The sequence below is a fragment of the Eretmochelys imbricata genome, chromosome 1, assembly GCF_965152235.1.
Source record: "Eretmochelys imbricata isolate rEreImb1 chromosome 1, rEreImb1.hap1, whole genome shotgun sequence".
In the NCBI taxonomy this organism is placed as follows: domain Eukaryota; kingdom Metazoa; phylum Chordata; order Testudines; family Cheloniidae; genus Eretmochelys; species Eretmochelys imbricata.
Window position 1 is genome coordinate 64,467,574 of NC_135572.1, and position 24,320 is coordinate 64,491,893.

Below are 24,320 nucleotides of genomic sequence, written 5' to 3' on the forward strand. Positions count from 1 at the left end.
TGAGATAGCCATGCCAGGTCTGTGCTTGCCAGGAGCCCCCTAAGTCCAGGAAAGGAAGTCATTAGGGTGACTTTTCAGCCCCTTTCTTGCTTTCATAATGGAGAAACATCACACGACTGAAGTTGATCTTAAAGTTACATTCAGATTTTTTCAAGGTATTGCTCCACTCAGAGTTGTAAGTACTGTAAGGACCTGATACTTAAAGGTACTTACACATTTCTCAACTCAGCATTGCAATGCCTAGACGTGTCCCTGCCACCTCATGGAATCCTCAGCCCAGAGTTAAGTGTCACACGGGGAGATACAGGCACCTGAGGAAGGGATCCTCAAAAGCCAACTAGCTGAGTAGGGTGCCAACTAAGCTAACTGGGAGTGAAATGAAGAGGAAAGGGGAGGGGCTTAGGTCCAGATCCTCAAACGTATTTAGGTGCCTAACTCCCATTGATCTGGGAGTTTTCCAGCTAGCTGAGAGGTAGCCACCTCCCTCCTAATCAATAAGCCTGGTGTTTAGATTACTGGGAGAAGGGATTTGAACCCAGGTCTGCCATATTGCAGTGAAGGCTGAGCTGGGCTGCTCTGCTCAACTTTGTCTGTTAGAGCTGTTCCACTTCATATAAATAGCTAAATATTTTGTGGAAGAGCGCTTGAACCTAGGTCTCCTACATCTTAAGTTAGTGCCCTAACCACAGGGCTACAGCATCAGGCCAGCTCTAGTTTTATCTGGCCCAACAAATGTTTATATAAATAATTAAAGTAGAACAACTTCAACAAGAGAGGTCAAGAGACATCTATCCTAGAACAGCCTTGCATTTAAGGTACTCAACTGAAATGTAGCAAACATGGGTTCAAGTCCGTGTTCCAAATCACACAACCAATGGAATTGAACCTGGGTCTCTCACATGAATGCCCTAACCCCCAGAAGGGAAGATTACATACTGAAAAGATTGCTATCTAGTAGGGCTGTCAATTAATCGCTGTTAACTCAAGTGATTAACTCAAAAAAAATTTACTGCATTAAAAAATTGTGATTAATTGCAGTTATTATAAATATTTTTGGATGTTTTTCTACATTTTCAAATATATTGATTTGAATTACACCACAGAATACAAAGTGCACAGTGCTCACATTACATTATTTTTATTACTAATATTTGCACCGTAAAAAAGACAAAAGAAATAGTATTTTTCAATTCACCTCATACAAGTACTGTAGTGCAATCTCTTTATAGTGAAAGTGCAACTTACGAATGTAGAATTTTTTTTCACATAACTGCACTCAGACAAAATAATGTAAAACTTTAGAGCCTACAAGTCCATTCAGTCCTACTTCTTGTTCAGCCAACCACTAAGAAATTTGTCTTCATTTATTGGAAATAATGCTGCATGCTTCTTATTTACAATGTCACCTGAAAGTGAGAACAGGTATTCTCATGGCACATTTGTAGCCAGCATTGCAAAGTATTAACGTGCGAGATAAGCTAAACATTCATATACCCTTTCATGCTTTGACTTTTAGATTGCACTTGTTTATCTTTTTTATAGTGCAAATATTTGTAATAAAACATAATAAAGTGAGCACTGTACACTTCGTATTCTGCGTTGTAATTGAAATCAATACATTTGAAAATGTAGAAAACATCCAAAAATATTTATAATAAATTTAAAATGGTATTCTATTAACAGTGTGATTGAAACTGCAATTAATAATTGCACGATAAAATTTACTGATTGTTTGACAGCCCTACGATCTAGCTTTCTCTCAATGCTTTCAGCATGCTCTGAGCATGCGTAAAGCATCAGGCCCTGCTGACAAGACAGGCATTCCCCCCAGGACCGGCGTTGGATTTGCTGGGGCCCAAGGCAGAAACTAAGGAGTGGGTCCCCACCCTGCCGAAGCCCGAGTCTCACCACCTGGGGCTGAAGCCTGAGCCCAAGACACCCTCCCGCACTCGTAACTTAGTTCTGCGGGGACCCCATGTGGTGTGGGGCCCTGGGCAATTGCTATGTCATAATGCCAACCCAGATTCCCCCACCTACTTTGAGAATCCTACGTGGGGCCTCTTCTTCAGTAAGAGCTCACTAGCTGTGGCACAGCATCAATGCTTAGGTGGCTTTGCAAATGCTGACAAGCCAAAAACTAAGGTGCCTACAGGCACTGGCAGGCACAGGCTCCCAAAAAGACAGTTACCTAAATACTTATGTGGCTCTGACCCAAAGTGACTTACATGGCTAAGTCACACTTTGAAAAGTGACTTAGGTACGTAGGAGCCTAAATCTTACTGAAAGTCAATGGGATGATCACTGAATGCTCCGCTCAGCATTGCAAGGCCTAAGCACCTTTAAATAACTTGGACTTAAGTGCGTTGGCTCCCAATCAGTGTTTGACTTAGAATGGTTCATTCAATATTATTAACATTTAAACGACACCACCAAAGCTTGGAAGTTCATTAAGGGGTCTCTTAGATAGGGCTTGAAAGCTCTTACACACACAAATCTAAGGGGTACTGAAGTCCGCAGAATTATACAAGACTTATTCTACTGTGAGATCAGCATTCGGCTCAATTTATTCTATTCCCTAGGTATTTAAAATAATATGTAATACTCACAATTACCAACTTTGGCCCTTTAATTGAGAAAAATGTAAAGTTTTGCATAAAGCCTGCATTTTGTTATTTTGCCTATCATGAAGTAAGTTATCAGACATTTTAAAAGCTAATGCATGTTCTCAGGAACCGAGATAAGTTTAATTTATTAAGTTTCAATCTTCTTAAACCCGCAGAGAGATTTTAGACAGCTTGATTTCAGTTCAGGTTTTATTTGTATACAAAAATATATTAAAAGCATTAAAGTTTCCAACTATATAAAATTACAAATATATTTTCATAAAAGCAATTTTAAATTAAAATTTAAGCTATATTTTTAAGAAAAAAATATAGTAACTGCACATTTAAATTATCTGATCCTGCCTGCCGCAAAGTAACAAAACTGATGTCATCAGTTAAATGCTTAGAGAAGGTGACTATTGTTATGTTCAGAAGATGAATATGCTGGATAGCAAAGTTGACAGTTGTCAGACATGGCAGCAGCTTTCAGTGATCCACACACTAGGTCTTCATTGCATCTTTCAAGGAATTATCTGTAGACAGGGATGATGCCAAAAATCCCCTTGCTTCACATACCTGTAAACATGAAAGATGAGAGATCCCAAATGCTACACTTAGCAAGATTACATTTCACTTACAAAATGTCATATTTGATGTCCCGTTTCTTAAATTCTCTGCTGTTTAACTGACATGAAAGGGGAGAAAGCCAAAAAATATATAGAGAAGCCAAAAAGTTATAAAGATTGTAAAGTTGTAATGGTTTAAGAAAATCACTGCTCTAGTGTGTGTCTTAGGTACCAAAAGGCATCTGCACAAGTAAATGTAGGCTGTTATATAACCCCAACTATATAGTAGAACTCAAAATATGTGATAGTAATATAAGACTGAAGTTGGTCTTCTTCACTGCATTACAGAGTCAAATATAAAGTTGGTATGTGAAAGTAGAGGCCGTTACATTGTGAATGAATAAGACAGGGTTGAAAAACCATGGACCATTGTCTTATTAGAATGCACTATAGCAGCAGCAGGTGGCATTCAACCTCTCAACTTGCCCTGCATTATGAAATGGACAATCTTATGAAGTCAGTATGAAACAGACAGCCCAAAAAAGTCACCTGCAATACAGCTGTGAAAGCCCTAGCAGCAAAAACCCAAAGAAAAGGTTGTATCAGACTCTCCTTTTTGGGTTTCGCTCTTCCTTGAATACCAAATCTCCTGACTCTCTGCCCTTCTGAAAAGGGTCTACAGATTAATAAATTTAATCTCACTGGTAAAGAATGGATAGCTCTAGAATGAATCCATTGCAAAAGATAGTAAATAAGAAAATACTTAAAATAAGTGAAACTAGGCCAGAATTAAGATACAAGTGAGAAGACAGCAAAGGCTAAACACCAATAAGCCAGATCATAACACAAGTTTACGATCATAAAAGAAGTCATCTTGAGTTAAACTCAAGGCAAATCAACTAAGGCTTAAAAAATACAAAGAAGGAAAAACAAAGGATTTAAAAAAAATTCCCACCATCAATTTGTATTACTCCTTTCATTCTTTGTTTGTACTGCTTATTTAGGGCCCAGTGGGCTCACTCTGTTTGCATGCAAAGGAATACAAGACCATGGCCCAAATGAACAGCACAGGCAAACGGTGAGAAGGGGAATAGATGTAACACAATATTTAAAAAGAGAAGTGTTTTTCCATATAGTCTGATGAAGAGCCAAACAATAGCAACTGAATAACAGATTGTCAGGTAGTGACAAATTTGGTCTGTATTTAATGGAGACTAGATCAACTGATTTTTTTTTTTTAAATTTAAAGTATAAGGTATGGACTTCCATTCCATAATCATTTTGTAAAGACAATGACAGCAGTCTAATACTTACATTTATACCAGTCATTCATAGTTACTGGCCAGTTATTTAGACGTATAGGACTATGAGACACAAGCCTGTTTTTCACAGTGTTGAATCAGTTTTTGAAGAACTCTTGCTTGCATAATAGGTGCACTATCAAAGCAACTTCATGATATATGGTTTGTTTTATGTCCCAAAAATGCTATATGTAAGAAGGTGTTAGTCAAAATCAAGTTGCATTTGGCTGTTAAAAAATGGGAATATATACAAGGAGGGAGGGGAGTGGATAAATGAGCGCATCTATGTAGCATATGATCACACTATCAGACAGGAAAAGCAGACTAGAGAGACCTAAAAGTACAAATACATGGAGAAAGGCAGATCTGTCCCCATGTTCTACCCCATTACTTCTCCCACAACAAAGACACAAAAAGAACTCTAATATTTTAAAGGAAATTTTGTAAAAATACTGTTCCCACCCCACAACCCCATCTCTGCTGATGTATTGCATTGTAAATACTTTAGCTCACGAAAGCTCATGCTCAAATAAATTGGTTAGTCTCTAAGGTGCCACAAGTACTCCTTATCATTTTTAAGGTACCACACAAAGTGAATCTACTTACTTGCTAATGTCCTGTCAAGATCAGCAATAAAGTCTTCTAGTTCTTTTGTGTCCCCAAGCTTTGCTGCAAAATAAAAGAATAAGGTCAGCACTGTTTATAAGTGAAAAATGTAAGTCTCTGTCACTGATAAATAATGGCAAATAAAGGCCATTAGAAACCACTTGAATTTTGAAGGACAACTCCCAACATTATTCCCAGTAGTATCTCACCTCCTCTTGATTATCTTCAGAGACCTCTCTGACCTTGACCTCTTCCTTTAATAGTCCTACTGCAATGTCCAAATGCTTCAGAGAAAAGACTGTCCTGATATCTGGCCTAAAATTTTGATTCCTTTATTTTAGGGAGTTAGTCACATGATGACATTAGAGCAAAACTCATTTTGTTTCCTTAAAAATTAGAAGTTAAGCTTTTTCCATCACTCTTAGATGTCCACTCCTTGATAGTGAAGAATTGTTATTTATGTATATATTCTAGTATTCTGTCCAATCTAGTTTTTTAATATTGCAAGTGGCTTCTATCACTTCCTTCTAGAGACTATTCCACAATTAAATAAACCTTGCTCTCAGAAATAGTTTCCGGACAGTCAGTCTAATTCTTTGCTAAGTCTCTGCTACCAACTTAATTGGATCCCATTACTCCTCATTATTACCCCTCCCAGTACCAAGGTAAATAGTTAATTCTTCTGATACTTGTAAGGTTATGTCCCCACCTCCCCTTAGATGGCTTAATCAAACTGTAGATATGTAGCTTTTTAATCTTTCCTCCTAAGTAAATCCCTCCACATTCCCTGTAATGGGTGCTCAATTGCACAGCCTTAATATTGCCTTAGCTTAGGTTATGTAAGGAATTTAAATTAAATATATGGCATGTCAGCATGTGTGTTCACATACGGGTAGGTGTGACCCTAAGCACCTCTGCATTGACACCCTACACACTATTGTACTCGCAAAAAGAAAAGGAGTACTTTTGGCACCTTCGAGATTAACAAATTTATTTGAGCATAAGCTTTTGTGAGCTACAGCTACACAGCTATTTTTAGCATGCTAGCACAAGCAGAGCTAATACAGCATACTCCCAGCTGCAGTGCAGACATCACTCTTCAGAAAAGGCGTAAGTTATCTGCGCTCAAGTTAAGGCCTCTCAAGTTAGCCTAGCTCAAGTGAGAGCAGTGATACTGCAAAGAGGAATTGTGTCAGCAGCTGACAAGTTATGCTAACTCAAGTTGTAGCCTATCCACCCTGACAGGCCAGCCAACTCACATTAAAAGCACCGCTGCACTCAAGCATTTTTGTGTGCACAGGATGACTTAGACAACATTCAAGTTGTACCATGAGTTAACTCTACAATGAAAATAAACCCATTCAAGGAGTTGTTTAGTAAGACACATCACAATTTTAGATCAGCCAAAAACTAATGTTTTCTTTAATGCTGTAGATTCATAGCTAATAGAATTGGCAGGCCCACCTGTGAACCATTGGTTATTGCAGACATTACACCTAGTGTGCCATTGTGTTTAGCATAGATACTAGTAGGACTTATGTTTGAAGTAGTCTTAATACTAACACTCAGGAGTTTGTTCGCATCTTAAATATCAGTAGATTAACATTTTACAGAGATGAGTCTGCACCACTCAGAGTTCAGAAGAAACTTAAAACACTTAAAATAAGATTATTATGAGATTTACCTTTACAAGGAGTTACTGCTGGAGATGGTAAAGTTGGAGTTGGAACTGACATTGTTGGAGAGTTAAGTTTTTCATCACTGAAGCTAAAACTATTTCTGTAGAGTGAATCTGCACCTGTAAAACAAATTCTAAGCATTAGAAATTAAAACCAGTGCCCATGGCAGGTTTATAACAGTAACAAAACAAAACAAAAAATGTAAACATCATAGGTGGAGTTTGGGAGTGGTATGGGGGGAGGGGGTATGGGGAGGCAGCCTGTGTGTGCAATCGAATGAGTTCCACAGAGGAGACAAGAGATGTGCTGCTCCCAGCTTGTGAGCCTGAGACAGGGAGTCAGAATTTTGTTTATAAACACAGTGATTAACAAGTGATTATGATAAGAAAGGACTGTTAGGATGTTTCCTAAAGTTAAATGATCTGTTCCAAGTTTGGTGAACTGCAAAAAGTAAGTAGCCTAAATGATAGAAAGTAATTGTATATTTTTCTACAGTTGTTTCAGTTGTTGTATTCAGGAAGTAGTCACAAAGTTACTAATACAACAAGGAGTCCGGTGGCACCTTAAAGACTAACAGATTTATTTGAGCATAAGCTTTTGTGGGTAAAAAACCCACTTCTTCAGATGCATGGCCACTGTGATGGGTTGGATCACAGAAACCCCCTTGGGGCTGCCAACTGATGTGCCAAGACTACTTCTACCCTTGCTTTTCCTGCCCTCCCAGCTTGGGACTTCAGTGCCCGGCCTATTTTGAGCCAGACCCACTAGACTGCTGCAAACCCAGACGCAGGTCTGAATCACATTCCCTAACAGCTGTAGGCTTAATTGAAAGCAGTTTAAGAAATGTTCCTGTCTTTAACACTCAGATGCTCAACTTCCAATGGGGTCCATAGAATGTCAGAATTGGAAGGGACCTCTGGAGGTCATCTAGTCCAACCCCCTGCCCAGAGCAGGACCAATCCTAACTAAATCATCCCAGCCAGGGCTTTGTCAAGCCTGACCTTAAAAACTTCTAAGGAAGGGGATTCCACTACCTCCCTAGGTAACGCATTCCAGTGCTTCACCACCCTCCTAATGAAAAAGTTTTTCCTAATATCCAACCTAAATCTCCCCCACTGCAACTTGAGACCATTACTCCTTGTCCTGTCATCTGCTATCACTGAGAATAGTCTAGATCCATCCTCTTTGGATCCACCTTTCAGGTAGTTAAAAGCAGCTATCAAATCCCCCCTCATTCTTCTCTTCCGTAGACTAAACAATCCCAGTTCCCTCAGCCTCTCCTCATAAGTCATGTATTCCAGACCCCTAATCATTTTTGTTGCCCTTCGCTGGACTCTTTCCAATTTCTCCACATCCTTCTTGCAGTGTGGAGCCCAAAACTGGACACAATACTCCAGATGAGGCCTCACTAATGTCGAATAGAGGGGAACGATCACGTCCCTCGATCTGCTGGCAATGCCCCTACTTAAACATCCCAAAATGCCATTGGTCTTCTTGACAACAAGGGCACACTGACTCATATCCAGCTTCTCATCCACTGTCACCCCTAGGTCCTTCTCTGCAGAACTGCTGCCTAGCCATTCGGTCCCTAGTCTGTAGCGGTGCATTGGATTCTTCCGTCCTAAGTGCAGGCCTCTGCACTTGTCCTTGTTGAACCTCATCAGATTTCTTTTGGCCCAATCCTCCAATTTGTCTAGGTCCCTCTGTATCCTATTCCTGCCCTCCAGCGTATCTACCACTCCTCCCAGTTTAGTGTCATCCACAAACTTGCTGAGGGTACAATCCACACCATCCTCCAGATCATTAATGAAGATATTGAACAAAACCGGCCCCAGGACCGACCTTTGGGGCACTCCGCTAGAAACCGGCTGCCAACTAGACATGGAGCCATTGATCACTACCCGTTGAGCCCGACAATCTAGCCAACTTTCTACCCACCTTGTAGTGCATCCATTCAGCCCATACTACTTTAACTTGCTGACAAGAATACTGTGGGATACCGTGTCAAAAGCTTTGCTAAAGTCGAGGAATAACACGTCCACTGCTTTCCCTTCATCCACAGAACTAGTTATCTCATCATAGAAGGCAATTAGGTTAGTCAGGCATGACTTTCCCTTGGTGAATCCATGCTGACTGTTCCTGATCACCTTCCTCTCCTCTAAGTGCTTCAGAATTGATTCCTTGAGGACATGCTCCATGATTTTTCCGGGGATTGAGGTGAGGCAGACTGGCCTGTAGTTCCCAGGATCCTCCTTCTTCCCTTTTTTAAAGATTGGCACTATGTTGGCCTTTTTCCAGTCATCCGGGACTTCCCCGGATCGCCATGAGTTTTCAAAGATAATGGCCAATGGCTCTGTAATCACATCCACCAATTCCTTTAGCACTCTCGGATGCAACGCATCCAGCCCCATGGGAAGGGGTGAGATAGCTTGTCTGGACTTGTCCAACCCCCAGATAAATCAGTTTTACCCAGTATAAGGCTTATACAGGGTAAACTCTAATTGTTCACCCTCTATAACACTGATAGAGAGATATGTACAACCGTTTGCACCCCGCCCCAGGTATTAATACATACTCTGGGTTAATTAATAAGTAAAAAGTGATTTTATTAAATACAGAAAGTAGGACTTAAGTGGTTTCAAGTAGTAACAGACAGAACAAAGTGAATTACCTAGCAAAATAAAATAGAACATGCAAGTCTATCTCTAATACAGTAAGAAAACTGAATACAGATAAAAACCTCACCCTCAGAGGAATTCCAGCAAGCTTCCTTTTACAGACTAGTCTCCTTCTAGTCTGGGTCCAGCAATCACTCACACCCCCTGTAGTTGCTGTCCTTTGTTCCAGTTTCTTTCAGGTATCCTTGGGGGTGGAGAGGCTCTCTGTTGAGCCAGCTGAAGACAAAATGGAGGGGTCTCCCCAGGGTTTAAATAGACTTTCTCTTGTGGGTGGACACCACTCCCTCCCCCGTGTAGAATCCCAGCTACAATATGGAGTTTTGGAGTCACATGGGCCAGTCACATGTCCATGCATGACTCAGAACTGACAGGTAGCATCAACACTGGTTCTCCACTTGTGAGGTAATTCCCTTCTCTTCATGTGTCAGTATAATAATGCCTGCATCTGTAATTTTCACTCTATGCATCTGAAGTTGTTTTTTTTTTAAACCCACGAAAGCTTGTGCCCAAATAAATCTGTTAGTCTTTAAGGTGCCTCCGGACTCCTTGTTGTTTTTGTGGATACAGACTAACATGATTACCCTCTGATTCTTGACAAAGTTACTAATATCTTTCTTTGAGAAGATAACTAATTTTTTTAGCCAAAAGAAATGCAGTAGCTCTAATCTACCTGGATGTCAGTAAGGCATTTGATACAGTTACACAAGAGAAATTATTAGTTAAACTGGAAAAGATGGGGATGAATATGAGAACTGAAAGGTGAACAGGAACTGGTTAAAGAGGAGACTACAATAGGTCATACTGAAAGATGAACCGTCAGGCTAGAGGGATGTTACCAGTGGAGTTCCTCAGGGATCCCAAGACTGATGCATCTTATTTAACATTTTTATTATTGACCTTGGCATGAAAAGTGGGAGTGTGCTAATAAAATTTGTGGATGACACAAAGTTGTGAGGTATTGCCAATATGGAGGAGGATTGAAACATCATACAAGACGATCTGGATGACACTGTAAACTGGAGTAATAGAAATGGGATTATATTTAGTAGTACAAAGTGCAACGTCATGCACTTAGGGACTAACAAAAAGAATTTTTACTATAAGCTGGGGACTTATCAGTTGGAAGTGACAGAGGACCAAGACAGGCCTGGGTGTATTGGTTGATCACAGAATGAATATGAACCGTCAATGTGATTCAGCCTTGAAAAAGGCTAATGCAGTCCTGGGGTGCTTCAGAAAATGTATTTCCAGTAGAGACAGGGAAGTGTTAGTACCATGAGACAGGGCACTGGTGAGACCTCATCTGGAATACAGTGTGCAATTCTGGTCTCCAATGTTCAAGAAAGGTGAATTCAAACTGGAACAGATGCAGAGAAGGGCTACTAGGATGATCTGAGGAATGGAAAACCTACCTTATGAGTGGAGACTCAAAGAGCTTGACTTGTTTAACCCAACCAAAAGAAGGCTGAGGGGAGATATGATTGCTCCCTATAAATACATCAGAGGGAGAAATACCAAGGAGGGAGAGGAGTTCTTTAAATTAAGCACTGCAATGTGGACCCCAGAACAAATGGATATGAACTGGCCTTCAACAAGTTTAGGCTTGAAACTAGGTAAAGGTTTCTAACCATCAGAGGAGTGAAATTCTAGAGCAGCCTCCCAAGGGGAGCAGTGGGGGCAAAAAACCTATCTAGCTTCAAGACTGAGCCTGATAAATTTCTGGAGGGGATGGTATGACAGGACTGCCTACAATGCATGTGGCCCATTGGTGACTGCCTGTAGCAAAAATCCCCAATGACTGGGGAAGGAACACTAGATGTGTGCCGCTTCCCACAGCTCCCATTGGTTGGGAACGGCAAACCGCGGCCACTGGGAGCTACAGGGGGCCGTGCCTGCAGACAGTCAGCATAAACAAAATGTCTCGCAGCCTGCCAGCAGATTACCCTGATGTGCCATGTGCCGAAGGCTGCCGACCCCTGCTTTAAACCATGATTTGAGGACTTCAGTAACTCAGCCAGAGGCTACAGTTCTATTACAGGAGTGAGTGGGTGAGGTTCTGTATCCTGCAGTGTGCAGGTGGTCAGACTAGATGACCACGATGGTCCCCTCTGACTTTAGTAAGAGTATTTGAGAAAGAATATACTTTAAAGTTTTAAAGCTAACCAGTGTCCCTTAAGTGACTTGCCACAAGATGTCAGAACCAGCTGCGTGGCTGCCTATTAACCCCCGCACAGGGGCTCAGGGCTGTGGCGGGGAGAGATGTCTCTCCCCGTTGGCCCCAGCACGGACCTGCCCCAAACTTGCCATGCCCGGGAGAGAGGAGCCCCTCCCTCAGCCCAACCCAGCACCACCTGAGCTGCCGCAGCCGGGGAGAGGGCTGTGGGGGAGTCCTTTCCCCCCTCCACGGCCCCAGGGAAGCCTGCATCCCAAACCCCTCATCCCCAGCTACACCCCAGAGACAATACCCTAACCCTCTGCCCCGAGCCCCCTCCCACACCCCGAACCCCTCATCGCCAGACCCACCCCAGAGCCTTCACCCCTAGCTGGAGCATTCATCTCCTGCCCCAGGCCTGTGCTCCCTCCAGCACCTCAAACCCCTCATCCCCAGCCCTACCCCCCCAGCCAGAGCTCTCATCCCCCCACACTCCAACCCTCTGCCCCAGCCGCGAGCCCCCTCCCACACTCTGAACTCCTCGACCCCACCCCCACCACATGAATTTTGTTATGTGCATCAATATGAAGGTGATATGTCACACATCTCCTCCATATTTGTGCACATAACAAAATTCATTCCACACATGGATGTAAAAAATTTGAGGGAACACTGGTCAGAACACATTAGTATTAGAGCTGAGAGGGTCTAATATTTATTTATTTTTCTTTCTTGATATAGGAATTAGATACAGTGCTCCTGTCAGATAATTTCTAAGTTATCTGCCAAAAAACAAGAGTTTTCAGTTGTCAGCCCCTAGAATTACAATTAAAGTTGACCATCTCCCTCCCCCTGCCAAAAAATCTGAAATAGCATCCATGTGGGCAGGCATGGAATATGCCACACACATACACAGACGTCCCCGTTGGCCTGACTGGAGTGGCCCCTCCTTAAATACAGAAGTCAAACTACACGTATGGTAAATGTCTGCACCCTCAGACAAAAAATTTCTGCAAGAAGCATCAGGCAGAATGCCTGAAAGGTTATAGAACAGATTCATCGATTTTTAAGGCCAGAAGGGACCATTAGATCATCCATGATTTCAAAACCAGTGTTTCAATGTCTATATGTTAGAAAGCGCTTAATCTCAGACACCCTCCAGAATAAGCGCAGGAGAGAGAAATGTCAGTGTGCCAAATTTATCCCTTGTGTAATTTCATCAAATTCAGTAGCTACGCCACCTCAGTTGAAGTCCTTATGTGCCTTGCCTGATTCACAATGGCAAGACAAAATGTGTTAAACTGAACTGTTTTTAAAATACCATTTAAAAACTTGTAGCAAACATAGCCCCACAAAAGCAGGGTCAGGGTGTAACACTGCAATTGCAATGTCAATGCTGAATAAATACAACGTGCGATAATCTAAGGCAGTATGCAAAATTACATTGAGAACAGAGATGCACATCAGCCACTATTATTAGCAACAGATGCTTCTGACACTTCACACAATCTGACCACCATAGGGGAGTGAAACGTCATTTGTTCCTACCTCTGACAAATTTTTCCTCCCTCTTTCTGCCTAATCTACTCTACCTTTCTTCAAAATCTCATTTCCTTTGTCTATAACTCTTGATATCACTCCCTCTGCTTTTTTAGATCTTGTGTCTTTGGATAATATTTTTTAATATAGTTCTTTTATACAGGGCTCTGAGATGCCAGCCCATGATACCTCCTACAGAGATGATATTCTGCACTCTTATTTTATAGGACTTGTGGAGAAAGGCTAAATGTGTTATGGAAAAGCAATAGGTCTAAACCCCTTAAATATGTTATTTGGTTCGGGATGTGGGGCAAAGCTTTTAGGTTTTTTCAACAAAAAATTCAACACTTCTGAGGCCAGGGGACCTGTGCCTCTTTTCATAATAATGGCCCCATGACACCCAGTTCTTGAAAAGTATTAGTCACAGTTCCAGTGAACGGAAGAGTTGTTATTGTGTGATACCTAGAGCTGCCAGCTCCCACATTAGGAGCCAACAACCTGAAAAATGTAGTTCTACAAAACTAACATTTGAATTTGAATTCAATAATGCACTTCATTTAATTAGGACATCTCCCAGGAGACAAGTTTAAACCTCATTATGCTTTACCGCAATGGCTGCTGCTCAGTGCTGATGGTGATGGTGATTCTGCTTAGGCGGGATACCTACAGATGATTTAGTTGTGCTTGTTTTTTGGTGTTTCCCTGGGCATGACTGCACTACAGTGCTACTGCTGCACCTACACTGCTGTAGTGAAGACACTTGCTAAAGCAACAGAAAGGGTTTTTATGTCACTGTAGTAAATCCACCTCCTTGAGAGGTAGTGACTAGAAGACCCCATGAAGAGGAACTTACTCACCTTGTGCAGTAACAATGGCTCTTCGAGATGTGTGTCCCTATGGGTGCTCCACTTTAGGTGTCTGTGTACCCCTACACCTCTAATTGGAGATTTTTGGTAGCAGAGTCCCAATGAGCCCGTGCATGTGCTCTCCCTCCCTCGTGGTCTGCCTCAAGGCTATTCAGCACTGCACGGGCGAACCCCCCTCACTTCCTTCTCTACCACAGAGTCCTATAGAGAACTCCGAAGAAGAGGGGAGGAGGGCGGGTTGTGGAGCACCCATGGGGACACACATCTCGAAGAACCATCATTACTGCACAAGGTGAGTAACTTCCTCTTCTTCTTTGAGTAGTGTCCCTATGGGTGCTCCACTTTAGGTGACTCCGGAGCAGTACCCACCACTGGAGGCTGGGACTTCAGAGCGGAGTCTTTTACTATAGAGAGTACTGTGGAGTCGAAGATGGTGTCAGCGGCCAAATCTTCAGTGATCACATAATGTTCTGTGAAAGTATGGACAGAGGCCCCAAACATTGCTCTACAGAATGGGGAGATTGAGGTAGGAACTGATCTCATGGAGTGCGTATGGACGGGAGCAAGTTGCACCCTTGCTAAGTGGTTAATGCAACTAGAGACACATTTGGATAGTCTTTGAAGAGATATCACAGAGCTTTAGAACCTTTCTGTAGATGAAAGGAAGAGCTTAGGGGATTTCCTGAAGTCCTTAGTCCTGTCCAAGTAGAATATTCATGTCCTTCTATTATATGCACTATTGTCTCCCAGTTGTCACAATGTGGTTTTGGGAAAAAACAGGGAGGTGGATCTGTTGATTCATATGGAAAGTGCAGAAAAAGTAGGGAGAAACTTGGAATATGGCCTTAGAGTTTTGGTTTTTTGTTTTGTTTTTTTTTAAAAGACAAAGGCCATGAATAGTGCTGCTATTTCTCCTGTGTGCCTAGCTGAGGTGATGGCAATTAGAAATGCTGTCATCATGGACAGGTGTGAGAGAGAACAAGTTGCCCTGGACTCAGAGGGAGGTCTAGTCCAAGCCCTGAGAACTAGATTAAAGTCCCAGGCTGGAGTGGGTGGTGTCACATGGGGGAAGAGAGAGTCCCAATGCCCTTAAAGAGTCTATGCATTAGTAGTTGAGAAAACTCCAAGTGGGAAACCATTTTTGCCATGAGATGTACCATAAGGGAGCTGAGTGAGAGTTTAAAAAGGGAGGAAAGATGAGGTTGGGTCTATCCATTTGGAATGGTACAAACTTGGAGTTGTTTCTATTTTGTAGATAGGTATGGGGAGTGGTCAACTTGTGGTTGTGTTGCAACATGTGTTTCAGCTTGTCAGAGCATTCGGCTTCTAAGCCTTGGAACAAAAAGATCCAAGCCTGGAGGTGGAGGACCCATTGGTTGGGGTGAAGGGTCAGCCCATTGTTTTGAGAGAGAGGGTGAGGAATGGGCTGACATCAGAGGAACAGGAGGGCATATTGCCATCTGCATCAGGTAAGGGAGCCAGACTTGTCATAGTCAAGAGGGGCAATCACAATAACTCTCACTTGTTTTGTTGAATTTTCAACAGATTCTTGGATAGGGTAGGAAACTGGGAAAAGACATACAAATGGGCCCTGTCCGCTGGAAAGATGAGGGCAACTGCCAGTGAACGTTTCCCCGAGCCGGTCCCGGAGCAGTAACAAGGACCTTTCTTGTTCCAGTAAGTAGCAAAGAGATCCATAGGTTGGGTTCTCCAAGGGGTGGCTATAGCTTGAAGCACCTGTGAATTCAGTATACACTCATTGTCGTGAGAAAATTCCAACTGAGACTGTTGGTTACCCCGTTCTGTATCCCTTGTAGACAGACAGCTGAGATGAGCACATTGTGATGGATGCATCAATTCCAAAGTTTGAATGATGTCTTGCAGAGGGAGGGAGATCTGGCAGCTCCTTGGCAGTTTATACAAAACATACAGGTCACATTAAGTCCATCATAACCTTTGTGTGTTGTTTTTGACGAAAGGCAGAGTTTGTGCACAGGCACTCCTGACAGCCCCTAGCCCCAAAAGAGTGATATGGAAGGTCATTTGTCCTGAACCTTGTTGTTGTGTAGCATATTAGGGAGACACGTGTCCCCAGGTGGTGAATGTGGGTAGTGAGAGGAGCGCTCTCGCTTGTACTGCATCAGGTTGGTGCTGATAAAGTCACTGTATCGGGGTTAGTATGTCACTACAATGAAGTGAACCTTGGAGAATACCCTGTGTGGAGCAGTCTGTACCTATAATGATCCTGCCCCAAAGGTAAGCAGTAGGAAATCTCCTGTACAATGATTGTATTGAGATATGGAAGTAGGCACCTGTAGGTTCAGGGCTAGAAATCAATCTCTTTGCTCTAGAGGTGGTCCTAACTGCTGAGAAGTAACGTAAGGTGACTTCTGAGTGGCATGACAGGTGTATAGATGGCAGCTGATGCTGTAAGGTATCATTGTTCAGGCCTCCGACCAGCTCATCAAAGGGCTTATAAGAGGCCGTTTGAGAGGTCATGGACTGGGGTGCAGACTGTTCTCACTTTTGAGCCCTGGGTGTCTTACACTGTAGCTCATAACAGCACAGAGATGGTGAGTATTGAGAAGATTGTGATCTGTGGTGTGGTTGAGAGGTATAGCTTCTCTTCTGTTCCACAGTGTAGATTCCTACGGAGTGTTCTTCGGTCCGAGAATCCTTCATGATGTGGAGAGAAAATCTGTCTTCTCCGCAAAGAGTTTGGCCCTTCAAATTGTCCAAAGAGCTACAGACTTCCAATCTAGAGAGGTGTAGTGAACAAAAAAGAACCCACCTCAGTATCACTGTCATGGAGACTGGGCGGGCAGCTGTAACAGCTACATCCAGTGGTGTCTCTAGGACCGGTCTGGCTATTAACTGACCTTCCCTAAGAATGGTCTGAATCTGTTCTTTTTGTGTTTCCAGTAATGTTTCAGAAACATCCTGGGATTCCCAAGATTAACAAAAAATTGTTTTGGCCATGACAATTTGGTAATTTATGGCTCTAAACAGTAACGTTGTCGATGAATATGCCATCTTGCGAAGCCTGATCATTGTTGACTTGGCATTATGTTGCTTGCTTCATGCATTAACCACATCCACTATGATGGAGTTGGGTTGAGGATGTTGAAAACAAAGTCTGCCTCTTTGGGTAGAGATGTAGGGTTGTTTTTGTTTATACTCTGTTGCTGGTTGGTGCGATGGAGGCTAACTCTGCCAGATGATTTTGGTAGGATCTAGAATCAGCTCATTATTTAGGAGGACAGTTCTAGATGAAAAGGTAGTGTGCAGAATTTCCACCAACCTGTGATGTGTATCTGCCACCGCCTGCAAGGGAATCTGCAGCTTGTCTGCCACCCTCTTGGTAAGATCCAGAAAGTTCTTAAATCTTCACTTAGTGATGAGGGGTGGGCAGCACAGTCTCATCTGGGAGAGATGAGGAGAAGTGTGCTGAAGAGGTAGCTTCCTCTTCAGGTTCTTTTTGTTTCTTTTTTTCTTCCCCCTTCTTTCCTGTTCTGAAAAAGCTTTCTCCTGTCCTGGCTCAGGTGCTTTCCTGCCCTGGCTCAGGTGCCAGGCTGTAGCAAACCATCTGGTAGACTCTCCCTGAGAGACACCAGAGACAGTTGCGCCATGAGTGTGTATACATCTGAAGAGTTACAATATGGCCTTGGGAGGGAGAGGTAGGAAGGCAGGCACAGGCAGTTGGTGTGATGGAATTGGGGAGGACCCTTGCAGTGTGGTGGTGGGCCACCGTGAGGGGCCAGGGAATGATCTTCTCCTGGCCAGTGTCAGATTCATCAATTGGTAAAGGTGCCGCTGACTGAGGTATTGGCAGTATACAGCCCAGTGCTAAGAGCGATTCTGGGTGCTGGGATGTGCTCGATACTGGGATCCTGGTACCAAGTAATGGGGATTGTGGTTCTTCCCCAATCATCGGGTCTGCATGAGCTCTGGTACCCTGGAGGACCATGAGTTCATTTGGTACCACAGAGGAGGGTCCGTGGTACACTGTCAGTACCGATAGTTGGGCAGAGCACTCCCTAAATGAGAGTTTTGCCCAGTACAAAAAGTTTGTTGGTGCCACTTTTTTTAGAGATGGTATGGTAATGGTCTCTCCCTGGGTACTGAGGCCACAGGTCTCCAGAGTATCAGAGCACCTGTGTTACCATGGGCTCATCCGGAACCCCAGAGGAGTGTCTGTAGTCTGTATCAATGGTTGGGAAGGTGCAGAACACTTCCTAGATGGGAGTTTTGTTGCATCTGGTACCACAGGGTTTCTCTATGCCGCTCTTTTAGAGATGGTATGGTAACTTTCTCCTTAGGGGACAGTACTGTTGCCTCAGAGCATGAGGGTGGAAGCCTCTGGTGTCTGGGTGCCAAAGCAGAGCTGACAGCAGGGCTTCTCTGTGTCGCTCTTTTAGACATGGTACGGTAACTGTGCCCTCTCCATGCATTAGTTGCCCAGAATAGAACTCAGAGCAGCACAGAGCTTACAGAAGCCCCTTGTCGGTGGGGAGAGCAGAGCTCAGAGCAGGGCAGAGCTCACAGCAGGAAGCCCCTTCTCAGGTTTCAGCTTCCAGAGCTTCCTGCGGAACAGTGCCCTTCTGGGGAGACCCACTGGCTGGCCAGGTACTCGGGATCGGTGCCGAGATGGCCACACTGGGGAACACCCCTCTGACTGGCTAGTTGCTCGGAGGAGCCTTTCCGGGGGAGTCTGATGGTGGCTGCTTCTTCTTTCTCTCTCTCTCTCTCTCTCTCTCTTCTCCTCTTCACCACTTTTGAAGGTCAATGCCCACCGGAGTACCCTGCAGACTGAAGTGTTTTCTCTATAGGGAGGAATTTTTACTTCAGCTCCCAGCTCCTGTGAGGCTGCAGTTTTAGGTATGGCAGGTAAAGCACTTCTGTGAGGGTCTCCCAGGCACAGTGAGTGTCTGGCCATTACAGGAACTGACTCCTGGCACCGCTTGGAGCACAGAGAGCCAGGCAAGCCCCTGGGCAGGGGGTGTCATCCTCTAGCAGGGAGGACTATACAGAAGAACATTGTCTTCTTAAAAAAAAAACTGAAAAAGAAAAATATAAGTCTACTAGATGCCCCCAGACAGGGAAGGCAAGTGAAGTTCTTTTCCTTTTTCTCTTTTCTTTTTAAACCAAAGGAATAAAATAAAACAATACACTAGCCTGAGTACTTTTAGGGAGAACAAAGGTAACAAAACAAACACTACGTATGCTAATAACACAGATAAGGAAGGGACACTGATCAGTTCTGTCAGAGGCCAAAGGCGATAGAGAAGGAAGTGAGGGGGGTTCGCCCATGCAGTGCTAAATAGCCTCGAGTCAGACCATGAGGGAGGGAGAGCACATGCGCAAGCTCAACGGGACACTGCTACCAAAAATCTCCGATTAGAGGTGCAGGGGCACACAGACCCCTAAAGTGGAGCACCCATAGGGACACTACTCGAATAAGAATTCTTCTGTGTACCTTTGGCCTCTGACGAATGAGCAGTTGTCCCTTCCTTATCTGTGTCATGAGCATAAGTAGTGTTTGTTTTGTTACCTTTGTTCTCCCTAAAAGTACTCAGGCTAGTGTTTTATTTTGTTCCTTTGGTTTAAAAAGAAAAGAGAAAAAGGAAAAGAACTTCACTTTCCTTCCCTGTCTGGGAGCATTCTCCCCCCCACATCTAGTAGACTTATAATTATTTTCTTTTGCAGTTTAAAAAAAAGTAAAGATGATGTTCTTCTGCATATTCCTTCCTGCTAGAGGATAATACCCTCTGCCCAGGGGCTTGCCTGGCTCTCTCTGCTCCAAGCAGTGCCTATCCTGCCAGGAGTCAGTTCCTGCAATGGCCAGACACTCACTGTGCCTGGGAGACCCTCACAGAAGTGCATTACCTGCCACACCTAAAACTAGAGCCTCGCAGGAGCTGAAGTAAAAATTCCTCTCGATCCTGGATCATCCCCAGAGCCTTCACTTTAAAAGGGTTGCTCATCTCTAGCCCTCTTTTATGATTCCAGTTTGACTTCTTCACTCCTATACTTCCACCCCACCTTTGCCAAATCAAATGCAATCCACTTGAAATGTCACAGCTGTGATTAGAGAAGAGTTCTGAGATGCTTGCAGCAAAATTCTAAATGCACCATTTAAAAGGTGGTCCATCCGACACCTTTTTAAAGTTATCTAATCTAAAAAACATTCCAATTGACATTGCTCCTCTAATTATGTGAGTCTTCCTGGTGTTGTACTGTACATCAAGTAAGGCCCAATAGATTGTAAGTCACATTTAAAAACATTACATGTTTCCTCCTGAGAACAGCCTGTAGACCAAGTTTCAACTAAAACAACATCTTTATAGCCGAGTTATGTGCCCCATGAATAGGATATTAACAATGGAAGATACAGACAACTTTAACTATGGCAGCATAAACACCAGCATTATAATAAAGTCAAACAACTCACAGCACTTCATATAAACAGCGCTGAGGCCAAGAGTCTTGTCCATTGACACACTGGTGAAGAAGAATGCCTAAATACCAATCCTTTCAGTACACTACAATTGGAAAGAACATAACTAATTTCAAGCAATTTTCTGTTTTAAAGCTTTTAGAACCAGCTGAATTGAATGAGATATGTATTTTTCAAACAGTCCTCATTGTAGTACCCTTTTCACCACATACAATGATAGAGGATGCTATATTTCAAACCAGGGATTAAAGCATGTCAACTCACAAGCTTCTGTTCAGTTTATAGGTAACTGGATCGAATAACATGCCCCTTTTGCTGAATACTTACAAGGGCAACTTAAATAAATTAAGCAACCTTTAATTTAGCACTAGCATTAGTAGTTTGTAAATTGATCTAGGGCTATTCACACAATTATTTTTCTTTATAAGTATATACTGATCTGAATTTTTAACAACCCTCTTTGATTGATAAATTATAAAACAATTACTGTGGTTTTCTCTCTTCCCATTTTCCAAGCAGTCAAAGTACTGACAACCCATTCTGTAATGGTTACTAACTAGAGCTAGTTGGAACATTTTCACTAAAATATGCTGTTTCATGGAGATGTATTGGTTTCTACAAAGCTTTAAGAGTTTGAGGTCCAGCGCAAAGAGAGAGATTTTGCAGAAACCTTTGAAGGGTTTTGTTTTTATTCCCAAGCAGAGCAAAAGCAAAAAATTTTAAACCTAAAAAGTTGCCACAAAATGGAATGGTCATCCTCCAGTTATCTCAAGTACTATCATGGTTTGTTTCTCCATTTAAAGAGTTCAAGTTTTATCATTCTCAGTAGGCGAAAATACACTTGCCCATTCACTGATGGAAAATCAAGTTATTGGCCAGAGGAGTACATTTCTCCTACCTTAAAAACCATCCTAGCCATTTTAGGCAAAGCATTGTTAAAAGAATACTTCTAATACTCACTTGTGTTGATTCAGATTCCAAGGTCAGAATTGTGACCATTGTGACCATCTAGTCTGACCTCCTGTATAACAACTTCCCCAAAATAATTCCTAGAGCATAGCTTTGAGAAAAACATCCAATTTTGATTTACAAATGGTCAGTGATGGAGAATCCACTACACTCCCTGGTAAATTGTTCCAATGGTCAAAAGAAAAGGAGTACTTGTGGCACCTTAGAGACTAACCAATTTATTTAAATAAATTGGTTAGTCTCTAAGGTGCCACAAGCACTCCTTTTCTTTTTGCAAATACAGGCTAACACAGCTGTTACTCTGAAACCTTCCAATGGTCAGTTACTTTCACTGTTATTTTCAGCCTGAATTTGTCTAACTTCACCTTCTAACCATTGGACTGTGTTTTACATCTTTCTCTGCTAGACTGAAGAGCCCATGATGACATATTTGTTCCCCATATAGATGCTTAGTTTAAACTATAATCAAGTCACTCCCTAACCTTCTCTTTGTTAAGCTAAATACACTGAGCTCCTATCAGGCATATTTTCTAATTCCTTTAATCATTCTTGTGACTCTTTTCTGAACCTTCTCCTATTTTTCAACACCCTTCTTGAATTGTGGACACCAGAACTGGACAAGGTATTCCAGCAGCAGTCACACCAGTGCCAAACACAGAGGTAAAATAACCTCTCTACTCCTACTTGGGATTCCCCTGTTTATGTATCTATAGCAGAATAGCCACTTACTGAGCACTGGTCACTGTGACACAGAGACCCTTTGGCAAAGGGTCCCCTGTTCTTTGTAAACAATTTTGTCTCAGACATGACAAACTCACTACACCAAACATGGCTTGCAGAGTATTTATCCACAGGGGGTATCATGTAAGGTATCTACAGAAAGCTCTTGTTAACCCACAAGGCATAGACATGACTAGCATAGCCCAATGGAGAGCGCTTGAGTGGCTGAAAGGCTGGTGGTGTTAGGGGGCTGATACCCTGTTACTAATCCCTCATGTTGGGGCAGGGACTAACAAGGTGACCCACAGTCCTGGGTACCCAGAGATCTGTCACAATCACTTTACAGGCATCCTGACCTTGTTAGCCTCCTCTTGCAGGCCCCTTAAGCATTTCACACAGTTTCTGTTGTGGCTCACAGCACCCCTCACTGGGGATGGTTTAACATCAAATAGAGTTCACACAGTCTTCAGAGTCCTTAATCGCAAAATAATCCAAACACTCCTCAAGGACTCCCCAAAATCAAGTTCATACTCAGAATTCTACTAGAATTCTTTAAGGGGGTCTACAAACATGTGGAAAAGAGTGATCTAGTGGATACAGTGTATTTGGACTTTCAGAAAGCATTTGACATGGTCCCTTACCAAAGGTTCTTAAGCAAAATAAGCTGTCATTGGATAAAAGGGAAGGTCCTCTCATGGATAGTAACTGGTTAAAAGATAGGAAACAAGGGAGAGGAATAAATGGTCAATTTTCACAGTGGAGAGAGGTAAGTAGCAGAATCCCTCACAGATCTGTACTGGAACCAATGCTGTTCAATATATTATATTAATAAATGATCTGGAAAAAGGAATAAACAGTGAGGTGGCAAAGTTTGCAGATGGTACAAAACCACTCAAAATAGTTAAGTCCAAAGCAGACTGTGAAGAGTTACAAAGGGATCTCACAAAACTAGGTGACTGGGCAATAAAATGGCAGATGAAATTCAATGTTGATAAATGCAAAGTAAAAAAACATTGGAAAACAATCCCAAATATACATACAAAATGCTTGGGTCTAAATTAGCAGTTACCACTCAAGAAAGAGCTCTTGGAGTCACTGTGGATAATTCTCTGAAAATATCTGCTCAAGGTGCACTGGCAGTCAAAAAGCTAACAATGTTAGGAATCATTAGGAAAGGGATAGAGAATAAGACAGAAAATATCACACTATATAAATCCATGGTATGCCCACACCTTGAACGTGTGCAGTTCTGGTCACCCCATCTCAAAAAAGATGTACTGGAATTGGAAGAGGTACAGAGAAGGGTCACAGAAATGATTAAGGATATGGAATAGTTTTCATATGAAGAGAGATTAAAAAGACTGGGACTTTTCAGCTTGGAAAAGAGAAGACTAAGGGGGGATATGATAGAGGTCTATAAACGCATGAACAGTGTGAAGAAAGTAAGTGTTATTTACCCCTTCACATAACGCAAGAACCAAAGGTCACCCAAAGAAATTAATAGGAAGCAGGTTTAAAACAAACAAAAGGAAGTACTTCTTCACGCAACACAGCGTCAACCTGTGGAATTCATTGCCAGGGATGTTACGAAGGCCAAAAGTATAACTGGTACAAAATATAATTAGATAAGTTCATGGAGGATAGATCCATCAGTGGCTACCAGCCAAGGTGGTCAGTGATGCAACCCCATGCTCTGGATGTCCCTAAGTCTCTGACTGCCAGAGGCTGAGACTGAATGATGGGATGGATCACTCGATAATTGCCGTGTTCTGTTCATCCTCCTGAAGCATCTGGCATCAGCCACTGTTGGAAGACAGGATACTGAGCTAGATGGACCATTGGTCTGACCCCAGATGGCCATTCTTATGTAATTCAACAGTTCATACTTAGCTCTGGTTCTGCTGTTACACCCAGAGCTCTTCCTCTGTCAGTCTGCTCCACCTAAAGCCACAAGTCCTAGCACTTTTTCACTGGAGCTCAGCCCATTTGGTTTGGCTTCCTTCTCCTGTCAGGGTCTCCCTTGTTCTGAGGAAGAAGACAGTCTATATACTGCACTCCCCCACAGAGCTCCTTTCGACTGGCTGGAAGAGAAGGGAGCCCTGCTCCACCATACACTACATGGCTCCTGATCCTGGGCCCTTAAAGGAACAGTGTCCTGGGGTTTCTGCCCCCTGCCCTCCACCT

At 42.8% G+C, this 24,320-nt stretch overlaps 1 protein-coding gene across 1 annotated transcript in view; it reads right to left on the reverse strand.

Moving 5' to 3' along the window:
- Nucleotides 1-2,952: 2,952 nt before the first annotated feature.
- Nucleotides 2,953-24,320, reverse strand: part of RGCC (regulator of cell cycle) — a 34,004-nt gene continuing 12,636 nt past the window's right edge. Inside the window, exons 3-5 of the mRNA XM_077806840.1 lie at nt 6,761-6,874; nt 5,077-5,139; nt 2,953-3,179 (exon numbers count right to left, since the gene is read on the reverse strand). Coding sequence (XP_077662966.1) covers nt 3,172-3,179; nt 5,077-5,139; nt 6,761-6,874 — 185 coding nt within the window. The 3' untranslated portion in view covers nt 2,953-3,171. The remainder of the gene's footprint in view (nt 3,180-5,076; nt 5,140-6,760; nt 6,875-24,320) is intronic.